This window comes from Channa argus, chromosome 16 (assembly GCF_033026475.1).
Source record: "Channa argus isolate prfri chromosome 16, Channa argus male v1.0, whole genome shotgun sequence".
NCBI classification, from domain to species: domain Eukaryota; kingdom Metazoa; phylum Chordata; class Actinopteri; order Anabantiformes; family Channidae; genus Channa; species Channa argus.
Window position 1 is genome coordinate 4459986 of NC_090212.1, and position 20131 is coordinate 4480116.

General features: G+C 40.2%; 1 protein-coding gene across 3 annotated transcripts in view; it reads left to right on the top strand.

Annotated features, from left to right (window-relative positions):
- alk (ALK receptor tyrosine kinase) overlaps nt 1-20131 on the top strand; it is a 335775-nt gene that overhangs the window by 283587 nt on the left and 32057 nt on the right. For all 3 annotated transcript variants that reach the window (XM_067478980.1, XM_067478981.1, XM_067478982.1), the window contains 5 exons: nt 1795-1967; nt 4808-4902; nt 9943-10062; nt 17488-17653; nt 19119-19266. In XM_067478980.1, the coding sequence (XP_067335081.1) occupies nt 1795-1967; nt 4808-4902; nt 9943-10062; nt 17488-17653; nt 19119-19266 (702 nt within the window). The remainder of the gene's footprint in view (nt 1-1794; nt 1968-4807; nt 4903-9942; nt 10063-17487; nt 17654-19118; nt 19267-20131) is intronic.

Below are 20131 nucleotides of genomic sequence, written 5' to 3' on the forward strand. Positions count from 1 at the left end.
AAGCCGCATATGTTGCACAGTGCATAAACACAGTCATAGCCCTTTGTGTCAAACGTAACACTGAATCCATAGCGCTCCTATTCAGCAGACTGGACTTGCCATTTTCAAGACAACTGCTCTCTAACCTTTTATCTGTGCCATCTTTCAGTCATTGGCATTACATGGAGGGCTTTCTTCCCAGTACATTTAGATTTTTGTTCTGGACATTTCAACCTATTTAAGATCTACAGAACAGTACATATTTGCTCCAAACTGTGACTAGTGAACCGAACAAGTCAGATTGTTTTGTACTTGAATCATCCCACCCCCATAAATAAACAATAGAATATGCATTTAGTTGAATTTTACCCTAGGAATAGAAAGCTTTGAATATTTTTGATATGATAATTGGTTTCAAAAACTTCTTAAAAATTACACTGCAATGTGCCAAGACAGAAGGGTAACACTGAGCCATCAACATGTCCTGAGAGATTTTAGGAGCCAGTGATGTTTGTCTAATCACTCACTGGTTGTATGTGCAGGCCTAGTTGTAAAATTATTTGAAATCATGCATTTTTTACCTCATGATGCCCATATAGCAGGTATCTGAGTGAAGAGGTTGTGTATTTTAAGTTTTGATTGATGCTGTTGCATTTATCATTTAGTTATGTTAGTGATTTTAAAATTGCTTAATACAGTGACCTTTTAACCCCAAGTTGACTTTGCAAGTGGAGGAAAAGTGATTGAGATGAGGCTGAGAGAGAAGGGAGGCATGGGGGTGGAAGGTGATGGACGGGTCAAGAGGTCAAAAAACAAGATAATACAATATACAGAGTGCAAATAAATAATTCCCTAACAACAAAAACTTGAAGAGGCACCTGCAATAAATTAAAGAAAAGAAAATCTGAAAAATACAATAAAAGTAAAGAATGTTGCTGCCTCTCAGGTGAGATTTATATTTTTGTGGACAGCAGTTGAAGCAGTACTGCACCATTGGAGACAATACCTCCAAGCGTCTTTGCACACATTCTATATTAACACTCTAAATCCCTCTCTCCACACTGAACTGGTGATGTTTAATCTAGCCTGTCTCCTCTTGGACAGCTATGTTGAGAATATTAGTTTTGGGTATTAGCTACAGACCACATGCACTTTCATGTCATTCCCAGTGTGGAGTGTTTGTTTGTACTCCAGATGTTTAAACTGTCATTGCCATGTGGTCTTGCGGTTGACAAGAAAGACCTCAGCCTGTTATAAACAAGGACAATACAGGCGCTCAGCGTATTGGAGAGGTGCTGAATTCAGTTGTCTGCATACTGTCATCTGTACATGTACTTCTCATAAGGCTTAAGCCAGCATCTGTTCCACTCAAATGGAGAAGCAAGAATTATGTTTTTGGCTCCAATAAAATGGTGCAGAGGAACATGGGCAGGTCGAAGGCTTGTTAGCAAGCTTTAGATTCACTTCTACTATTTAATTTCTAGTACAGCCTTTGTGTAGTTTAATTGTAAACAGGTTTACACTCACCACATCCCTCCTGGAAATAGTGAAATGAGACTGCTTTGTGCTGAAACATGCAGAAGCAGCACTGAAAACAAACCAAACCATGATCCTGGTTGAATTCTATTAATCATAGAATAATTAGAACTGAACAGATGGCTGTTGCTGATTGATCCCTGGTAATACTTTTAACTCCTTTACTTCAATTCTGAAATATTCAAAGGACGTTTACACATATTACCTCAAAACGCTCCTCTAACTTTGTGCTCCAAAAATTTGACTACATGGTTTCGTTTGAAATTCTGACTTCAACAGGTGCGGTTCTGGCTATGCTCTGGAGGCTCACAGAAGGGGGCGCTGTCTCTGTGGATAGTGGAGAACAGTACGGGCCCTGAGGAGCAGCGCAAATTGTGGCATTCAGCCAATGAGCCCAAATCTGAGAGGGGCTGGAGACCGATCATACTTCCACTTTATGGGCTGGCAGACTGGTAATATAAATTCTTACACTTTTTATCTCATTACAGGCACCTTAATTAGATGAAGGCTATGTGGTTGGACTGTCTGAAAGCATTGAGTTTGTTGCACGATTATGAAGCTTTTAAAAGCAGACCATTCATTCAACACTCACCCCAGAAGCCTCTGACACACTTCCATAGCAAAGAAAGTCTTGAGAAACTAAACCAATAAGCTCTTGTTTTTCTTTTGCATTTCACAAATGCATATTTTCAACATTCCCATTTAATTTTTTTGGAAACATTTCATTTGAACTCCACAAAAGTAATGAATCCCATAGTGACTCTAGTCTTATACCATGGATGAGGTGTACAGTTGCATAAAATATTCCACTCGTCTATGATAAAAGAGTTGAATCACTATACTCAATATACTTCCCTTCCAATTAGCTATGGCCCTGATTTCCCCTCGAAGGAAAGAGAAATTGAAACAAAACAGAAAAGAAACCCTAGATAAGGCATTTCATCTGTTTTTCCTGACTGGGGGTTTCTTTGCCATTTGATTTTGGATAATCCTGCTCCCTTAAGAGTGATTAATTTTTGATTCTTGGGTTATGTAGTCAGCCGTTCTTGTGCTCTTAATTAGAATGTCATGTCCGTAACTACTAAGTGAACCTGCCAGACTTTTTACGGTGACCTTTGTAGAGCTTAAAGAGAATCAGAAATACAGCATAACGTGCAGGAAAAGTCAAGACAAAGAAGACATTACACATAGATTCTTGGTGAGTGTTTTTAGTTTGTGCACCTCTTGATTCTGGACCAAAAATAAAATGTTCTTTTTAGATTTTAACATTGACAAGTGTGTGTCAACACACGTCAGCTGGTTAGCTTAGCATGAAGACAACACTCAGACCTTGAGCTAGACTAGCTTAATGTCCACATACTAGAACTTCTAAGTCTCACAAAAAATAGTCCAGCAAATAATTTCTAATTTTTCGATTGAATATAACGAGTTAATTAGTGAGCTTCAGAGAGGCTAGTACTCTTGGTGCAAACCCAAACTAACAGTTTGTTCAGCTGACATAAGTTTAATAGTTTTTTGACAACAAGTTCATTATTATATAGGTATTAGATATACAATGTCTGCCTAAATAATTTTTTTAACAGTGGATTCACTGTGAGTTTTTTCAATCTTGTTATGTTGAAATGAATTAGAACGATTAGTTCTAATTCATTTCTCTTCTAAATAATCTACACTCAGTATCCCATGATAACAAAGTGACAACAAAATTATAGAAAGGTCAGTAAATTTATTAAAAAGGAAAAACTCCAATATCAGATGTATTTAAGTATTCAGACCCTTTGCCACAACCTTTCTCTTGATCTTTGCTGAGATGTTTCTGCACCTTGACTGGAGGCTACCAGTGGCAAATTAGATTGATTGGAAAATCACACACCTCTCTATATAAGGCCTCTCAACTTACAATGAAAACTGAATTAGAACTAAAGCCATTAGGTCAAAGGAACTGCTTGCGGAGGTCAAAAACAGGATTTTTGCAAGGCACGGATCTAAGGGGGGGAAAATTCTTCTGCACTACAGGTACCCTACAGCACATTGGCCTCCATAATTCACAAATGTAAGAAGATTGGCACAGCCAAGATTCTTCCAAGATCTGGTTGCCTGATCAAACTAAGGAATGGTGGGAGAAGGGCTTTAGTAAGAAAGGTGACCAAGAACCAGAGATCACGCTCACTGAGCTCCAGAGATCCTGTGTGGAGATGGGACAAAGTTGGAGGACAACAATCACTGCAGCCCTCCATTAATCTGGGCATTATGGCAAAGTGGCTAGATGGAAGCCTCTCCTCAATCGAAACACATGAAACTTTGCTTGGAGTTTGCAAAAAAGCACCTGAAGGACCCTCTGACTGTGAAAGACTTGGCCTCAATTCTAAATGTTATGTTTGGAGGAAACCATGCATCGCTCATTACATGCCCAGTACTATCTCTCGCGTGAAGCACGGTGGCAGCATCATGCTATGGGGGTGTTTTCCAGCAGCAGGGACTGGGACACTGGTCAGGGTTGAGGATAAGCTGAATGCAGTAAAGTACAGAGATATTCAGAAAATCTGTTCCGCAGCACTCAGAACCTCAGATTGGGCCAAAGGTTCACCTTCTAACATTAAAGCCATCCTAGGCACACAGCCAAGACAACAGAGGAGTGGCTAAGGGACAACTCTGTTAATGTCCTAGAGTGGCCCAACCAGAGCTCGTCCTTGAACACTCTTGAACCTCTATGAAAAGACCTGAAAATGGCTGTCCATCTACGTTCCCCTTCCATTCTAACTGAGCTTAAGAGGATTTGCAAAGAAGAATAACAGGACATCCCCCAGTCCAGGTGTGCAAAGCTTATGGCTTTATACTCAAAAAGACTCAAGGATGTGATTGCTGCCTAAGGGGCTTTTACAAAGTACTGAGCGAAGGGTCTTAATACTAATAGGCCGATGGGATATTTCAGATTTTCAATTTTAAAAATGTACAGACATTTCTAAAATTCTTCTTTAAGTTTGTCATTACTGGGTACTGAGTGTAGATTAATCAGAAAGAATGAATTCAAACAATTGTAGTATCAGGATCCAACACAAACCACAAAATGTGTTTCACAAGAAGTCAAATTGTCTTGGCAAGAGGGGATGTTGAATACTTCTAAGCACAACAGACTGAGCTGTCATAATTTACACAATGCACACATCCCAAAGCTGAACCTCAAAGGGAATTTTCGTGAAATAAGATAAATTCTTCTTGCCCTTATTTCAGTCAGAAGCGATCCAACCCTTTACAGAAGTACGGTAGATAAACCAGCTCTGTCCCTCTGCAGGTTCTGGCTGCAGTTCAGCATAGAAGATGGACCTGGACCTGGTTCAGCTATGTCTCTTGACAACATTTCATTTAGTATGGACTGCTTCCTGGCATGTGAGTATCGTAAAATGTTAAGTTTTTCTTTTTCACTCTTACTTTGACAAACTTTAGATAAATGAATGGGATTTTTTTATGACTGATTGCCCGATTGATTGACCTTGACAAGCAGACGAGGAAATAAGCTGAATTATTCTGAAACGACTTTTTTTGACCACTGCAAAATAAACATTGCAAGTTACTCAAAGAAATAAATTAAAGGATCAATACAGATCTGCCTAATGTTTGTGTTTCACAAAGATAGGATTTCACTGAGTGGTAGTTCTTTACACACTGGAGAAATAATACAGAAATTACCTACCCAATTATTTATTTATCTTTTGATATAGTCACAGTACCACACATTATCTTTTTTTATGCACACTGCATGCTTCGGGATACATTGCAAACATTCTGAAAATATTATGCAGTATATCATTACATTATTACTAGGGTTTACATTCTGATATTGAACTGCAGGCTTACATAGGTCAAACCTCATGTCACCTTTCCAGATATTTCATTGAGATGCTTTATAACAATAAAATCAGGAAACAAATAAACACCAAGTCTGGAATCAGTAGAATAAAAGGTTAAGAGTTCAGTGCTGTCCTCCATCTCTGCATATCTGGAGGAACCTGTTTGAACAGTGACAGGAATATGTGATCATCTCTGTACCTGAATAGAGCTCTGACAATAAGAATGGGGTTAAAATGCAGCTGTGTTTTGCTCACAACACCCTGGCCACAAATTAGACTCGAGAGGCCCGGGCACAGATATGACCCTGTGACACTGTCTGATTTCTCCTGTTTGTAGTTTAATGCAGTTTTCTTTTTTTAATTGAAATTGAGAAGGTTTTGGTTTGTTACTGTTTGGGTTTAACGTGAATGTTGAATGCTGCTGAGGCGGATTGGAACTATTGTTAGATCGCAGTTCAGATCTAACATACCAAAGAAAAATGTGACTGATATATAATCTATTTTGTCTTCACCTTTAGTTGATGCTTGTGATGAATGTATTCATCAGCCACAAGTAAAATCTCAGCACTCTTGCCCTAACTGCAAAATGCAATCAGATAACGTAGGTTCATCAGCTGAATATGATGAGAAATTGCTGTTGGTCTAGGCTGGAGTGGACTCAGTATCCACCTGTATCAGGTCAAGCTTATTGGGTCAGGGACTCTTTATCTAAAGAGATGACATTTTCCAGGAGATATTTGCACACCAATTTGTGTTTTATGTCCTCTAGCAGCACTCAAGGATCATCTGTCTGTGCTTTGCTTACATTTCAAATGGCCAGTTCTTAATCTAGGCCAGGCCACACCTGACACCGTCACCTATCGATCAGAACATTTGATGGGCAATGATGAAGCTCGGTAAAAGACGTGGTTTCCAAGACTGATCGCTGTGAGTGATTAGTGTGATGGATACCTGAGCATTATGACACAGCACTGTAATATGGATGGTAGGAACACATACTGTGAAGACATTATGCAGAGGTTCAGCCATCCATGGCATTTTCCCTGCAGCTCTCTAGGCTTTAGTATGATGTATAGTTTGGCAAGCATGTGTGCTTGATGATGCATCTATTGCCTTTCAAGTGTTGGACTTGGCTGTCACTTTTGTCATTTTATCTTCACCAGCATCATTAAATTACTTTATTAGGTTAGACAGCACACAAAGTTGGTCCTGTTCTCTCTGCTGTGAACCATCACTTCCTGCCACATTCTAATAGACATTAACAGCAGTACCAGCTGCCTCTATAGAGATGCCCAAACATTAAATAAATGTGCACCGACATTAGCTGGTCCGTGACATCACTGGATATCAAAGATTTGGATCAAAATAATTAATACAGCAGATCACTTGTATCTGTGTTATCTGTCATGGTAACTTGTGTAATACAACTATAAATTTAAAACTTATATTCAATGTATTCAATTGGTTGTTGGGAAACATGAAAACACAGATGCTCTACAATGCCTTTGTGCATTCCCAGTGTATTTTATACTATACAGTATGTGTAAGGCTAATTAATGTAGTTTATTCAAATATGTTTTCTTACATGAACTAGCAGAAACTGTATCAGCAATCACAGCTACAACCATAGATTTAGTTACTCTTCTTGTATGGAACCAGTATGTGCAGGTTGACAGATCAGAAATTCAAGTCTTCTTTACAACACCATGTTTCCATTAAGGAATAAGGCTCACTGTCAAGAGGAAATGTCCCTGGTGTAGATGTTTCTCGGAGCTGACACAATCTTAAGATATTTTCGGATCTCACCTGGGTGGTAACGAGGTGCCCCGCCATGGCTGACCTGTGGCGTGCTTCAGGTAGCTTACGGCGCCCTGCTAATGAACAGTGACAGCCACACCGGCTGTTGCACTGCCCTCTGGTTCACGCTGCTCTGTGGTGGACCTCTTGAGTCCTTCTCCTGATGCAGCAGCATACCAATGCTGTGTGCTACCACTCTGTCTGTTACTTAGCCCTGCTGCAGCTTGTTTCACCATGCTCAGAATAACAATGCAGTAAATCTTATTAGTGACTTTGTTGAAAATAGAAAAAGTAGCTGAAGTTGTTGTTTGTACATTACACACAAAATGAGCTTAATTGCAGAGAGACAGTGCTGTGTAGTGTGCTTTTACTGGCCCAATCAGACATGATCCATCACATCTGCATATAAACTCTATTTATCCACAGCTGCCAAGCAGTGGAGGTTTAGAAGATCATACAGTATTTAACTAAGGATTATGGGGTCAGGAATGACCTACTGACTTGTTTTGCTGACAGGTTTCTTTACCCCAAGTAAGTTTCATTTGACACAACCAGATAACACCATCAGATTGTGCGGCTCAATTTTGAACAACCAGCCATTTAATCATATGTATAGAAACCATAGTATGCCTCAATACTACAAGTGAAGTTCCGACTGATGCACATATAATTTATGTCAAAGCAAGCAGGTTTTCTCAGACCAAATGGAACACTACCACACTGTAGCTTGTCTGTGCTTTCAGCTGCTGAGGGAGCCCCCTACCATATTGTCATAAACGGTGGGCCCTCATCCCCAGGTGACAGGGAACCCAGGCTGGGAAAGTGTTTTTGCAGGAAAATAATTAAAGAGATAAAGATGAAAAGTCATGTTTTTCCTACCGATGCTGACAGAATGAGGGGAAGAGGAGGCATGATTTGTTTTCACGGTCACTTCCAATTGTAATGTGGGCCACTTATTGCCTCATCACAATTAGAAAACGTGTTGGATTTCTGGTTGAATTTCAGCTCAGGCAACTTTTTTTCCCCATGCTCTTAGAAACAGCACCTGCTCAACAGTGGGTTGTTACAGAGCTACAATGCAACATTTTACTTGAGGGGTACTTGTGACTAAGAAGAGCAAAGGAAGTGGAAAAAAAAATAGTCCCGTGAAACCTTTAAATCATCCTCTGCTGCTGTTTGTCATCCAGGGCAGGCCTGTGGTGAATGTGAGGCAGCCATAGTATAAACACACTGTGCGCTACTTTGCTGCGCTACAAGACAGGCCAGTCTACAACTGTAAACCTTCTCTTTTCTCATGCTGTGTGAAATGCAAATAGGCCCTGAAACCATGTAATCATCTTCTCAACAGTCTATTCCATATGCAGAACAGAAATAGGACTTAATATGCAGGTTATATACACATTGTGTCATTTACACTGCATTGTTTGCATGCCTCAAGTATCTGCACTAAGCACATTGAAAGTTTTGTGAAATGAAAAGGCAACAACAAAGGCCCTCGTTGGCCTGGATCGATAGAAGGATTGTGGCAGGCTGGCTGAACCAGTGATGATGTCTAATGTTGTAAAGTTAACTAGGCAGTACTGGCTCCTTAGTTGGCATCTACCTTTGTCACTAAAATTAGGAATCAGAGGCAGGACTAGAAGAATAGCCGTAGGTCAACTTCTGAACCCCTGCCCTTGTTTAGTGTCATAGTCTTGTACGATAGCAGCATTATCAGCTCCTCAGCCAGACTGAACCTTATCTGACTTCCCAGAAATAATCTCAGTTGTGGAAAAGTCTTCTGCTTTCACAGCAGCTAACAAGGGTCATCTAGCAACAGAGCCACTGAGGGCTATTTCTACAGAACATCACATCAAAGAAATTAGATGCTAGAGAGAACTCTTCAACAAAACATTGCTGTTCCTTAGAGAGACAGTTAATGTTAGAGGCACATTTATAGCAGCTAAATGTTGTAAATGGGTTCTTACAAATAAAAAGTGTTAGTTTAAGGAAATAGTGCAGACCCTGAAATGGCCACAGCGATATTTGTTAGCAAAAATATTTATTTAAACTTATATTTTTTTCATGGCATTTTTGTTATGTGTAGCTGACCGGATTGTACTGATTGCTGTAGCCTTGGCAGTCTATGATCAGGTGTGGCAACAGATTTCTTTAATGCCAGGCCAGTCTTCTCTTTCACTGATTGCAGGCCTAATTAAAGAAAGTGATTAATCTCTTCAGTGATTCAGTTGAGTAATCATGGGAGCTGTAGCTTCTCTGCTTCTACAGAAAACTAGCTAAAAGGGACAGGTGGTTCCAGCTCAGCACTATAATAGTTACATTTCCTACTTTAATACATAACTTTGAGGAGAATGGTTTCAGTGTCTTGAGTCATAATAGCCAATCAGTAAGGCCTTTGCCTGGAAGACTTAATTCCGGGTGAAAATTTGAGGGTAAGAGATCAAGGTACCAGGGAGTTTATGAGCTCAGTCTTGGGAAAGCGTAGAGGCTGGAGGCTTGATGGATTGCCACAAAACACCCAGACTGAATGTGCTTACCCATCTACTGTAGAAACGGATAAAGAGGAGCTGGATGTTGAGTAGTCTGCTCCCTCTGCGTAGCCACTGGTGGTTCAAATGAAAGAATGACCCCTGCTGGTGGTTCCACATTTTCTGTGCCACTGAGGGATCTACAGCTACTGTGCTTCCTCAGTTCTTCAGTGTCACAGCAACAGGATTTGATTGCTGCACATGAGGGAAAGAAAGCACAGTCTTTTCAATAAATGCTTTATATTCCCTTCCAGCCAATGGCGAGTTTCCACCCGTGGTCACTATCACAACCCAAGCACCATTTAGACCAGCTATCAAGACTGCGCCCCCGTCCATTGGAAGCCCTTTGATGAACCTTCCTACCACTGATGACTGTAAGTGTGAGCTTGATTGCCGCAGTTAAAACTGAAAGTGTAAGTGATGCTCACATGCCTTCCACCCTGAAGGAGAATATTCTCCACATTGATATTTTCAGTGTTGTACAGTTTTTCTTTCTCTCTCTTTCTCTCTCTTTCCCTTCCTTGGTCTCTCCTTTGCTCACATATGAAAGTCACAAGCATATGCTTTAATACATTAATGCTTCACAATTACTTTTCACGTGCTGAGCATGGCACAATGAAGAGGCTGCAACAAAGTAAGTGTGCCCCCTACTGGTCTGTACCATGTCCACATCTGAATGAGCGCTGCAGAGATCTCCTTTGGCATTAAATGGAGCAGGACGGGCAGTTTTGAAGTGTAAAATCTTCCAATTTGTCTCCTGAGAATGTCAATGGAGCCAGTTACACAGACTTGACATTTTACACCTCACACACCCTCACTTCCCTGCTTCAAAAGGCTAAAGACAAGCAGATATTCCATTTCTAGATTTAAAGTTATAAATTAGAGTTACTTTCATATCAAACGTACTCTAAAATTTATTTCTTTAGTAAGTACATTGGCTTTGAAGAGTTCATGGTTCGGTGGAGTTGTTGAAGCTTCACTGCTGTAACATATCAGCCACTGCCATTTTAGAGTTGCACAGCACAGCATGATACCTTTTTCTCATAAATAACCACTTAGTATGCAGCCTTCATTGTTCTTATATAAAGGCTATCAAATGCATAGAAATGTGAACTTTATCTCAATTTCTGTTATTTTGAGTTAATTTGCTATTGCATTCAGTTCTGCTCTGAGTGTTTTGGTTCCTCCCACTGGTTGTCCGTCTGTATGTCTCTTTGTGTTTGGCCCCCAGATAGACTGTAGACCTGTCCAGGGTGTGAATAACCAGTTGAGATAATGAATGGGTGAATAAGTTCCAACTGAAAATTTTTTTACTTTTCTTTGTCCTTGTGTGGACTGTTAGAAGGCAGAGGCAAAAATAAACAGAATTTCCACTCAATGGGAGATAATGCGGATTGACCAAACCTGAACAGCTGGTCAGATGGTTCTCTCACTGACTGACTACATTGCAGATTTAACATACAGCATTCAGTCTGCTTAGAAGCCAGTGAAATGTGCTGACTAGAGCAAACGGTGCCTGACACACCACAAACAGTTTGATAGTCAGACGGAACAATACATACAACCCCAATTCCAAAAAATTGGAAAGATGTGTAAAACAGTAATAAAATCAGAATGCAATGATTTGCAAATTTCATTAAACCACATTTTATTAACAGTAGAGCGTAAACAATATATCACATGTTGAAACTGAGAAATTGTAACATTTCATGGAAAATATTTGCCCATTTGAATTTGATGGCAGCAACACGTCTCAAGAAGAGGAAGAGGGGCAACAAAAGGCTGGAAAAGTAATTGTCACAAATCAAAAACAAATGGAGCAGCATTTGACAACTAATTAGTTTAATTGGCCACAGGTCAGTAACATGACTGGGTATAAAAGGAGCATTTCAGAGAGGCAGAGCCTCTCAGATGTGAAGATGGGCAGCGGTTCAATCTGTGACAAAAAAAGTTTGAACAATTTCAGAAACATTTTACTCAACTTAAAATTGTGAAGACTTCGACAGTAAATAGGATCATCAAAAGAAATCACTGTCTGTGGACACAAATGAAAATTAAATCTGTATCATGCAAAGGAGAAAACATATGTGAACACGTTCCAGAAATGCTGTCATGTTCTCTGGGCCAAAGCTCATTTAAAATGGTCTGAGGCAAAATGGAAAATTTTTCTGTGGTCAAATGAATCAAAATTTGACGTTTACAGACAGTTGGTAAAAGGAAAGAGGACGTTGCACAATGTTAAACATCACCCTCTTCTACCTTTTTTGACGTGTGTTGCTGCTATCAAATTCAAAATGAGCTAATATTTTCCATGAAATGGTAAAATGTCTCACTTTCAACATCCGATATGTTGTTCTATTTTCAATAATATATGGGTTGATGAGATTTGCAAATCATTGCATTATGTTTTTTATTTATGTTTTATACATCCTCCCAACTTTATTAGCAATTGGGGTTGTGCATGAGTCCACAGCAGACTAATGCTGACCATTTGCTTGATGTGTGCAGGCCCTAATTTGTGGCTCTTTTTGTGCAGTGACTTGTCTGATTGACAGCTAGTGATTAGGGTCTCTCTTGAACACAATGGTCTTTTTGTCACTGGAGGGTAAAACAGTAAAAGATGAGGCATTACTGTTTGGCCTGATAACATGAAATGAAAATGTTACAGAATTCTGCATTGAACTGAAACCACAGGAGTGGGTCAATGAGCAAACATAGGCTTTATTGGGAGAATATTTAATGCTGAACAGGAAACAATGCATTTGGGAAAATAATTCTGTAAAATATTTTAAGAATTGTATTTCATACTACATACCATGTATTTCATGGCTACTTAAGGGCCAAAGAGCCAAAAAGCCATTTTAACCTGAAAAGAAAGCTAATATTCAGTATAGTTGCAATAAAACCAGCACACTTAATTCTCCTCAGAGAAAGATGGGACTCAAAATCACAGCACTTTTCCCATTGTGATTATCATAGATATTAACTCAGGGGAAAGAAGTTGAACTTGCAGCTCTATGTTGGCCATTTCAAAGACAGCCTTGAGCAGTTAACATTCGCCAGGCGTTTCCCTTCTTCCCTTCTGGAGCTGAAGCTTTGACGTGTGCAGAGCAGGACAGCAAGCCTGATGAGGGTTTTAGCTCAGCAGACCTGTCACTCCAACAAGGCTCTCTCCTTCCCGCTGACACGCTCAATGATTAACCCTACCAAACCTCAACATCTCTTGTCTCCTCTCACTCTCCCCTTCATCTTTCTCTTCTCTCTGCCACCTTCTCTGGGCCTAGCATTTTTTGGTTCCCTTTTGGTTCACCGTTTGTTTTCCATCTTCATCGTTTAAACGTTTAATGCCGAATGTTAGTTCACACTGCTGCCCTCTCACCCCGCTGCCCAGTCTCTGTCAGCATTCACTCTGATCTCAGCCTGTCGTTCCACTTCTTCCTGCGTGCTGTGCTTTTTATCTCTTCACCCTGACTTCACCTCCATTCTCTTCTTTCCTCCTGACCTTCTTCCACTCATCTACATTGATTTACCACTATTTTGGCAGCAGACACTTTTATTTCTCACCACTGCCGTTCTGTGTCACATTTTGCCTCCCTTCTCCCTTTCTTTCAATGATAACTCCTCGTGACGGGAAAGGAACGTGTTACAAAACTCAAAATAAGATTTAGACTTTGTGTTCTGCTGGGTATTCATGTATGAGAGTGAATATATATGTGTGAGTGTTTCAATGCTCTTTTAAGACAACAAAAGAACTTAACACATAACACTGCCACAGTTGAAGCAAAATATCATATTTACACCTAATCTGCAAACGTGTAGCAAAATATAAAAGTGTTGGTTTCTTTGAACACAGCGCATTTTCATATCAAGGTGTTCCACTTCTGCCCATACAACAACAAAACCTCACGTTGTGTGGTGTAGATGAAAACTGGCATCAAATCAAAGACAGAAGGCACAGTGACTGAAGCATTCCGGTTGGCTCTTGAAAGTAACTCGCAACAGATGTCGGTCCCTGAACGCTGCACACTGAAGAAGAGTTTTGGCCATTACGTGTTCACTAATTAGCTGCACAGAGGGGACGTGAGTCTGTGCTTCATTGTTTACTTGCTCATAAGCATTGGCCTGCGGCAATCAGTTAGCTGGTTGTTGTTACTTTGGGTTTTGGAGGGGTAACATTAGTCACTAAGGCAGATATGAGACTGATAACAAGCAGTGCCACGCAAAACAGGCTTTTGTAATTAATTGGACTCGGGTGCTCCATAAGCTTTGTACTTAGCATTCAAATCCAGTCATGGTGTGCCAGCCTTGATCCATCTTCCTAATGGCTAGTCCGAGGAGGACAACTGTCACTGAATAAGGAGGACACATGTTAAAAGAAGAGAGCAGCATAGAATAAGGAGTCAACTCGGTTTGTTTTACAAAGAGTATATCACTTGTTCCCATTTCGTATTTTTAAATTAATATGGAACTTTGTAAAGCACAATAGATCCCAAAGACATGCAATACCATGGAAAACAAGTTATCAAATGCAATGATTGCGCTTTTATTTTACTCATTTGAGTGCTTTATTTTGAATGAAAAGCAGAATTTTAAAATTCTTCATAGCAATCACAGGATAATGAGTCACAGTGTTTGTTAGTGTTAAGAATAGATTTTGTTTGTATATGAAATCAGCTTTTATATATTTATCAAATTGTGATTCAGTCAGATAATCAGACTAAACCTTTTCATTTTCTGTTGAGAGGAGGTGGGTTCTCTTGGCCTAACCACTGAGTTGAAATCTATTGTTTGTCATGTGATCAAATATATAAGTAGATTATGTAAAACAAACGTATTTTTTTAATGGAAATATAACAAAACTGAGAATGTTTTACAGTAAGAAAACAAAAAACATAAGATTTGTGAAAGGGATTTTTCTCTAATAAGGGATGATCATGTTTTTCTACACAAGGCATTTCTGTGCCAGAGCCCCATGCTCTGGCTCTAGTCATTGTATGAGAGGGCTCCTGTCAGTCTAAACAGGGCCTTAGTCCAGCTTGTAAAGTTCTGACTGGCTCAGTTGTTTCTCCAGCTGGGTAACAAACAGATCTGGAACCAAACTAAACCTTAGTCAAATAACAGTTATACATGTGTCGTCTTGTACTGGATGATGAGGGCACTGTCAATCTGTCCGTTTGACCATCCATCTGTCTGCTGCAGTACACAGTTTCTTGGAGTTTGTGCATATTTCCTTCCCAAAACTGAAAGAATCTCGTTGCCTAATTTTGTCATTTTAAACTGTACTTGTAGCATAAGCTTAAATGGGTGCCTCTGTATTTGTTACAGCTTTTTTCATTTATAGAATGACATGTTTACTCCTGTCTTGCTTTAATAATGTGTAGAGGAGATAAAGAATGTAACACTTTTGTCAGTGCAATCCAATCTGTGACATTTCCTAAACTTTGAGCATCTCGCCTTCTGTGTCCTTTTGACTCTGTGTTTTTCTCCCTCTTATTAAACATAACTGGTACAATTCCACATTGATGACTGTGAACAGCATTGCCTCCTTCTTTGATGGAGGTCAGTGTTTGTTATGATGATGACATACCACCAGAGACAAAGTTCATAGAAAAAGAGATTCATATAATAGTCAGGCAGTGTACCCAAAGAGGTTTTTTGCCTGCATGTGTGTATCAGTGTGTGTGTGTGTGTTTTGTGTGTGTGTGTGTGTGTTGCAGGTCAGAAGGGCTAATGAGCGTGCACACCACTTATTAGAGAAGACTATCATGTGTGAGAGCACATCTTATTTTAGTTTTTTCTGCCAAGTGCATCAGAATGGCTCATTATGCCAGATGGGGTGAGGTGGGGTTGGCGTGTGTGCGTGCGTGCGTGCGTGCGTGCATGCGCATAAGAACTCACTCATGTTGATGGACCACCAAAATCGATCAGCTGGGTTAAAGTGTGAAATCAGACGCACCGTAGGGAGATGGCTGAGAGAAATCGAAGGGAAGAATTGGCTTCAACACCAGCAGCACTAATGTCAAAAAGTCAAGCTCACTTTATATAATGAGTTTTTTATTGATATGAAATAGCCATAAATTCAGTTGTCCAAATAAGATAAACTAAATTAAGATACAAACTGCAGGCTGTGTGTTTCCTAACTTCTCTTAAGCTTGCCACACCTTAAATAATCACAATCTTATCACCCATCAAGTGCAGTTACTGTATTTTTACATCTAAACAGCCATTTGGCAATTTGAAAGATTTTTTTGCTCCAGTGATGGATTTATTTCCAGCAGTCTTAACTCTTTTTACCTTGTTGGGTGTTGAAAATACTGACTTGAGGGATCAATTTATTGCTGCTGGATGATAGCCAGACAGAGCCCCAGTCACCCCACAACAGTGTTTTTTACAGTAGGAGTGCATTTACTAAGACCAGACTAAGCTCCAAATTGTTCTCTTACCACGGTGTTTCAAAGTGTTTTTGAAAGTATCTGCCTGCTTGAAATTGTCTCTTCTAGCAACACTTTACCAAACTCAACAGAGATGTTTGTGGGGAGACAGAGTTCAGCAGAGAGTAGAGTTCAGCATGAAGCGCTCATGTTGAGTCTCTTACCGAGTGCCCTTAGAAAAAAGCAATCACAAGGATTAGTTTGACACATGATGGCAGTCCAGTCCATCCAGGTGTAAGCAGTAGTACTAATCATTGTCTGCACTGGCAGCAATAGAAGCATACTTTAGAATGACTTTCTCACAAATAACCGTAACTTATTTTTGTGCGAATCACAATTTCTCACCAGAATTGTGTAGATAACCATTTAAAAAATGGATAACTTAGGTTTTCATGTTGTTGGTGAAGGTAAACACAGACACTCATGGTAAAAATAATAGCATCCTGCAGTTTTCCTCTCACTCCAAGAGAGTAGATTTTGGTGAGAGATCCTGGCAGATACTGTGATCTCTGTTCTTGGGCTTCAACTCTAATAGGCAATACACAGGTAACTTGAGCAGTAAAAGGAGCTGTGGTGAGAGCCTCATAAGTTTAAGCTACACTCCTGAAACTTGTCTCAGGCCATCTCTTCTCTTTCCCGTGTATCCTATAAACGCAATGCCCGTTCTACAGTCACACTGAGCACAAACTCTGGGGGCTGCAAAACCCATCATTTGGCAGGAATGACTTTGACCTTAGCTAGTGTCAGATTTGCAATAATTAGACCTGCTCCGAAATGAATGATAAGTAATCTCAGCGCATTCATTCGGGCTGAGGAAGAAAGACAGAAAGAGGTGCTTTGCTTCCTGGTGTCTTCCTCACTGCTGTGTTCACAAGCCTCAAATCAGGATTTAGCACTGCAGCGTTAAGTCCATCCACGTCCATCTGACAAGACTAATCTCATGCTAATTATGGTGAAAAGAACTCCAATTAGCACCAACACATGGGATTACAGGGAAAATGGGGAGAAATGTTTGTCACCTGTGATCCCATTACTACAGTGTGTCCCCTGCTGCCGTCATGGATACAATGATTGTAGTATCTCATATGAGTAGCTGCCATTTAGGAGCTTGTTTCCCAATATGTGATAATTTGCTTCATATCTGTATATTTGGGTTTTATAGATGTGTAAGTAGAGCAGTGGGGACTGTGAAGTGTGAATGTGAGACAAACAAAACCATAATGAGTCTGTGGTGCACACTGAATTTCAGCCTCTCTGTCATCTTTTACTTTGTTTAAATTCATCAAACCGAGTCCAGAGTGTGTGCGTCTGCAGCTGTATGGTGTTGCTCTATGAAATGCTAAAGGTTTTCTTTTTCTTCATGTGCAGCCAAAAAATGGATTTTTCATACCTGTGGGGGGGTTGGTCCCGAAGGCCCAACTCCCACTCAGTGCCTCAACTCCTATAGGAACAGCAACGTAAATGTGACAGTAGGCACCCGAGGGCCCTTCAAAGGGGTTCAAATGTGGCGCGTCCCAGAAACTGGCACGTACAGGTAGGATTGATTTTACCACACAAACATTTACGTTATTTATACATCAAAATTTGACATAACACCCACCCTGTAACAGTTTTTATCTCTTTCTGAGTGGTCCAACTTTGTTGCATGGGCTCATGAGCACTTGGCGCATACAATATACAGTACACACCTAAACTGTTATCTTTAGGCATCAGCACATTCAGTGCGACTCACATTTTTCACAACAATGCAAACTCTTCCTCTCTCCCACCTCTACTTCTCAGTGCACATCAATCTTCTGCAAGCAAACTGAGAAATATCACTATCAGATTCTTGCAGGAGGGAGCAGGGGATGGAGTAACGGCAGCTAAATAGCATGATTCACAGTACACCTGACTCTGAAATCCAAAAACCACCCACCTTCATGTCTATGTTGGTGGCCTTTAAGGCTTTGAAATGCCTCAACACTCAGCCTTAACACCTTAACCTCAAGCTGTGTACCGCTTCAGGATTAATGCTGTAATATCCACAACCTTGTGTAGACATCAATATTTGTCCTGTGGGCATTCATGCCAAAATGAGCCGTTTAACTTGAATTTGACTTGGACGCTTCAAACAGAAACGTCTGTGAAAGCCACTAGCCTCCCACATCCACATAGAAACAAACAATTGTACATACACACCACTAAGCTGAGCCAAAATCCTTGAGTCTTAAAATACCTAACAACAGGGTAGGTAGCACTGTCTTAACACATGTCCTGGAGTTTTAGAAAATACCTTCTGTCTTCACGCAAACTCCACAATTGTGCTGCCTGGTTTAGCTGGCAGAGCCTGTAAATGAAGCTGACAGACGGCCACAGAGATGAATATGCGCTCGGCATCTCCCAAAAGTCATTAGGCAAACAGCTGAGGTAGCTACTGAGCACCGGGCAACAATCTCTCTCTCCCCACCAAGCTCGACCACCAGGGAAGAGAAATATCGAAGTGCTCCCAAAAACCAATCAAGTTGTTTTTTCTTTTCCTGGCAAGAAAACTGGAGCATTTGAAGTTGGTGTCTTCTGCTACAGAAGTGTGTATTTGTCTGTTGCTTCTATGTGTTTGTTTACCCATGCACTGTAGTCTATGCAGTGCAGTTCTGAGTATGTATGTGTTTGCTAAAGAATACTCTGCCATTCTAGGTCAAACATTTTGATTAAAAACACCCATGGTGAAAGAGTGTGTCAGTGTTTCCAAATTGCTTTTGGCTGTTATTTAATATTGTGCACCCATAAAGTCATAGGGCGGCGAATGCAGGAGGACTGTCTGTCAGCCTCAGGTTATTTCTGATAAACCCCTACTGTACTCTACATGCATGTCGGGTGAAAACATTTCTGACCAGAAAGCCCCAAACAAACAAAGCATTAAATCTTATTTATCATTAAGATAATGATACTACAGATGAGATTTTTTGTTTGATTTTGTTTTGTCATTTCGGTTTTTTTGTGTTTGTGTTAAATGCCAGGATCACAGCCTACGGTGCAGCTGGAGGCCGTAGTGTATTGGCCATGAGCAGGTCACACGGTGTCTACATAACAGGAGACTTCCTGCTGAGGAAAGGCGAGCTGCTTTACATCCTGGTGGGACAACAAGGAGAGGATGCATGCCCCAATGTGAGTGTTGGTCATTTAGTTAGTCGACTATTGTGGTTAAATAGATTTTGACTACCAGTGTGCACATATAGCAAAGTACAGTAAAAGGAAGATAAAATTTCATTTATGTGTGTCCTGAAAAATAGCTATAAATGCTGCGATGATTTAAATTTCAGAAGAATTTCTAAAGTCCAAATATATTTCTTATTTATGGAGGAAAAAAGCAACAGCAGTCCATTAGTTTTTCCTCATGTGCTGAGGAAGCAATGGCCTCCAAGCAATGTCAGAAAATGACACTTGCTCATAAACTGGATTGAATCGTCATTGTCCACACTGGATGACTAGACAGTAGAAAGGGAAATTTACAACAAAGCAATAGTCTTTCACATTGTCTAAACTGAATATTTTCAATGGATGCTTGCAATCCTCCTCATGGACCCTGAGAAATCCCTGGGCGTCACTTTGGATACCTATGATCTAAATCGTAACATTTTATGGCCTCGAACAACCATTTAAATCTGTGATCCAAGCTTGCAATAATCTCCCCATTGCTTCATTTAAGCTTACTTGTGTTCTTTTGCCAGGGGGTGGCTGTCATCCATTATACTCTGGAGTTTCTTCGCTGCCAGTAGTGCAGCATTCTGTACTTCCACTCACAGTGGCCTCACAACACTGAGGCTAAAACCATCACAGTCCCTCTACTCGCCAATAAAACCATCCATCATCCGCTATTTAAACTTTCAAATACTTAGGCCAGTCCAGAAACAGAAGCAAGAGGAAAATGGCTTAGGGTGAAGTTTGCCACACATCAGGGAGCAATGAGAAAAATATTAACCAATTCTCATGTTTGACAAAACACACATGCAGTCGGATATGTAGACATTAA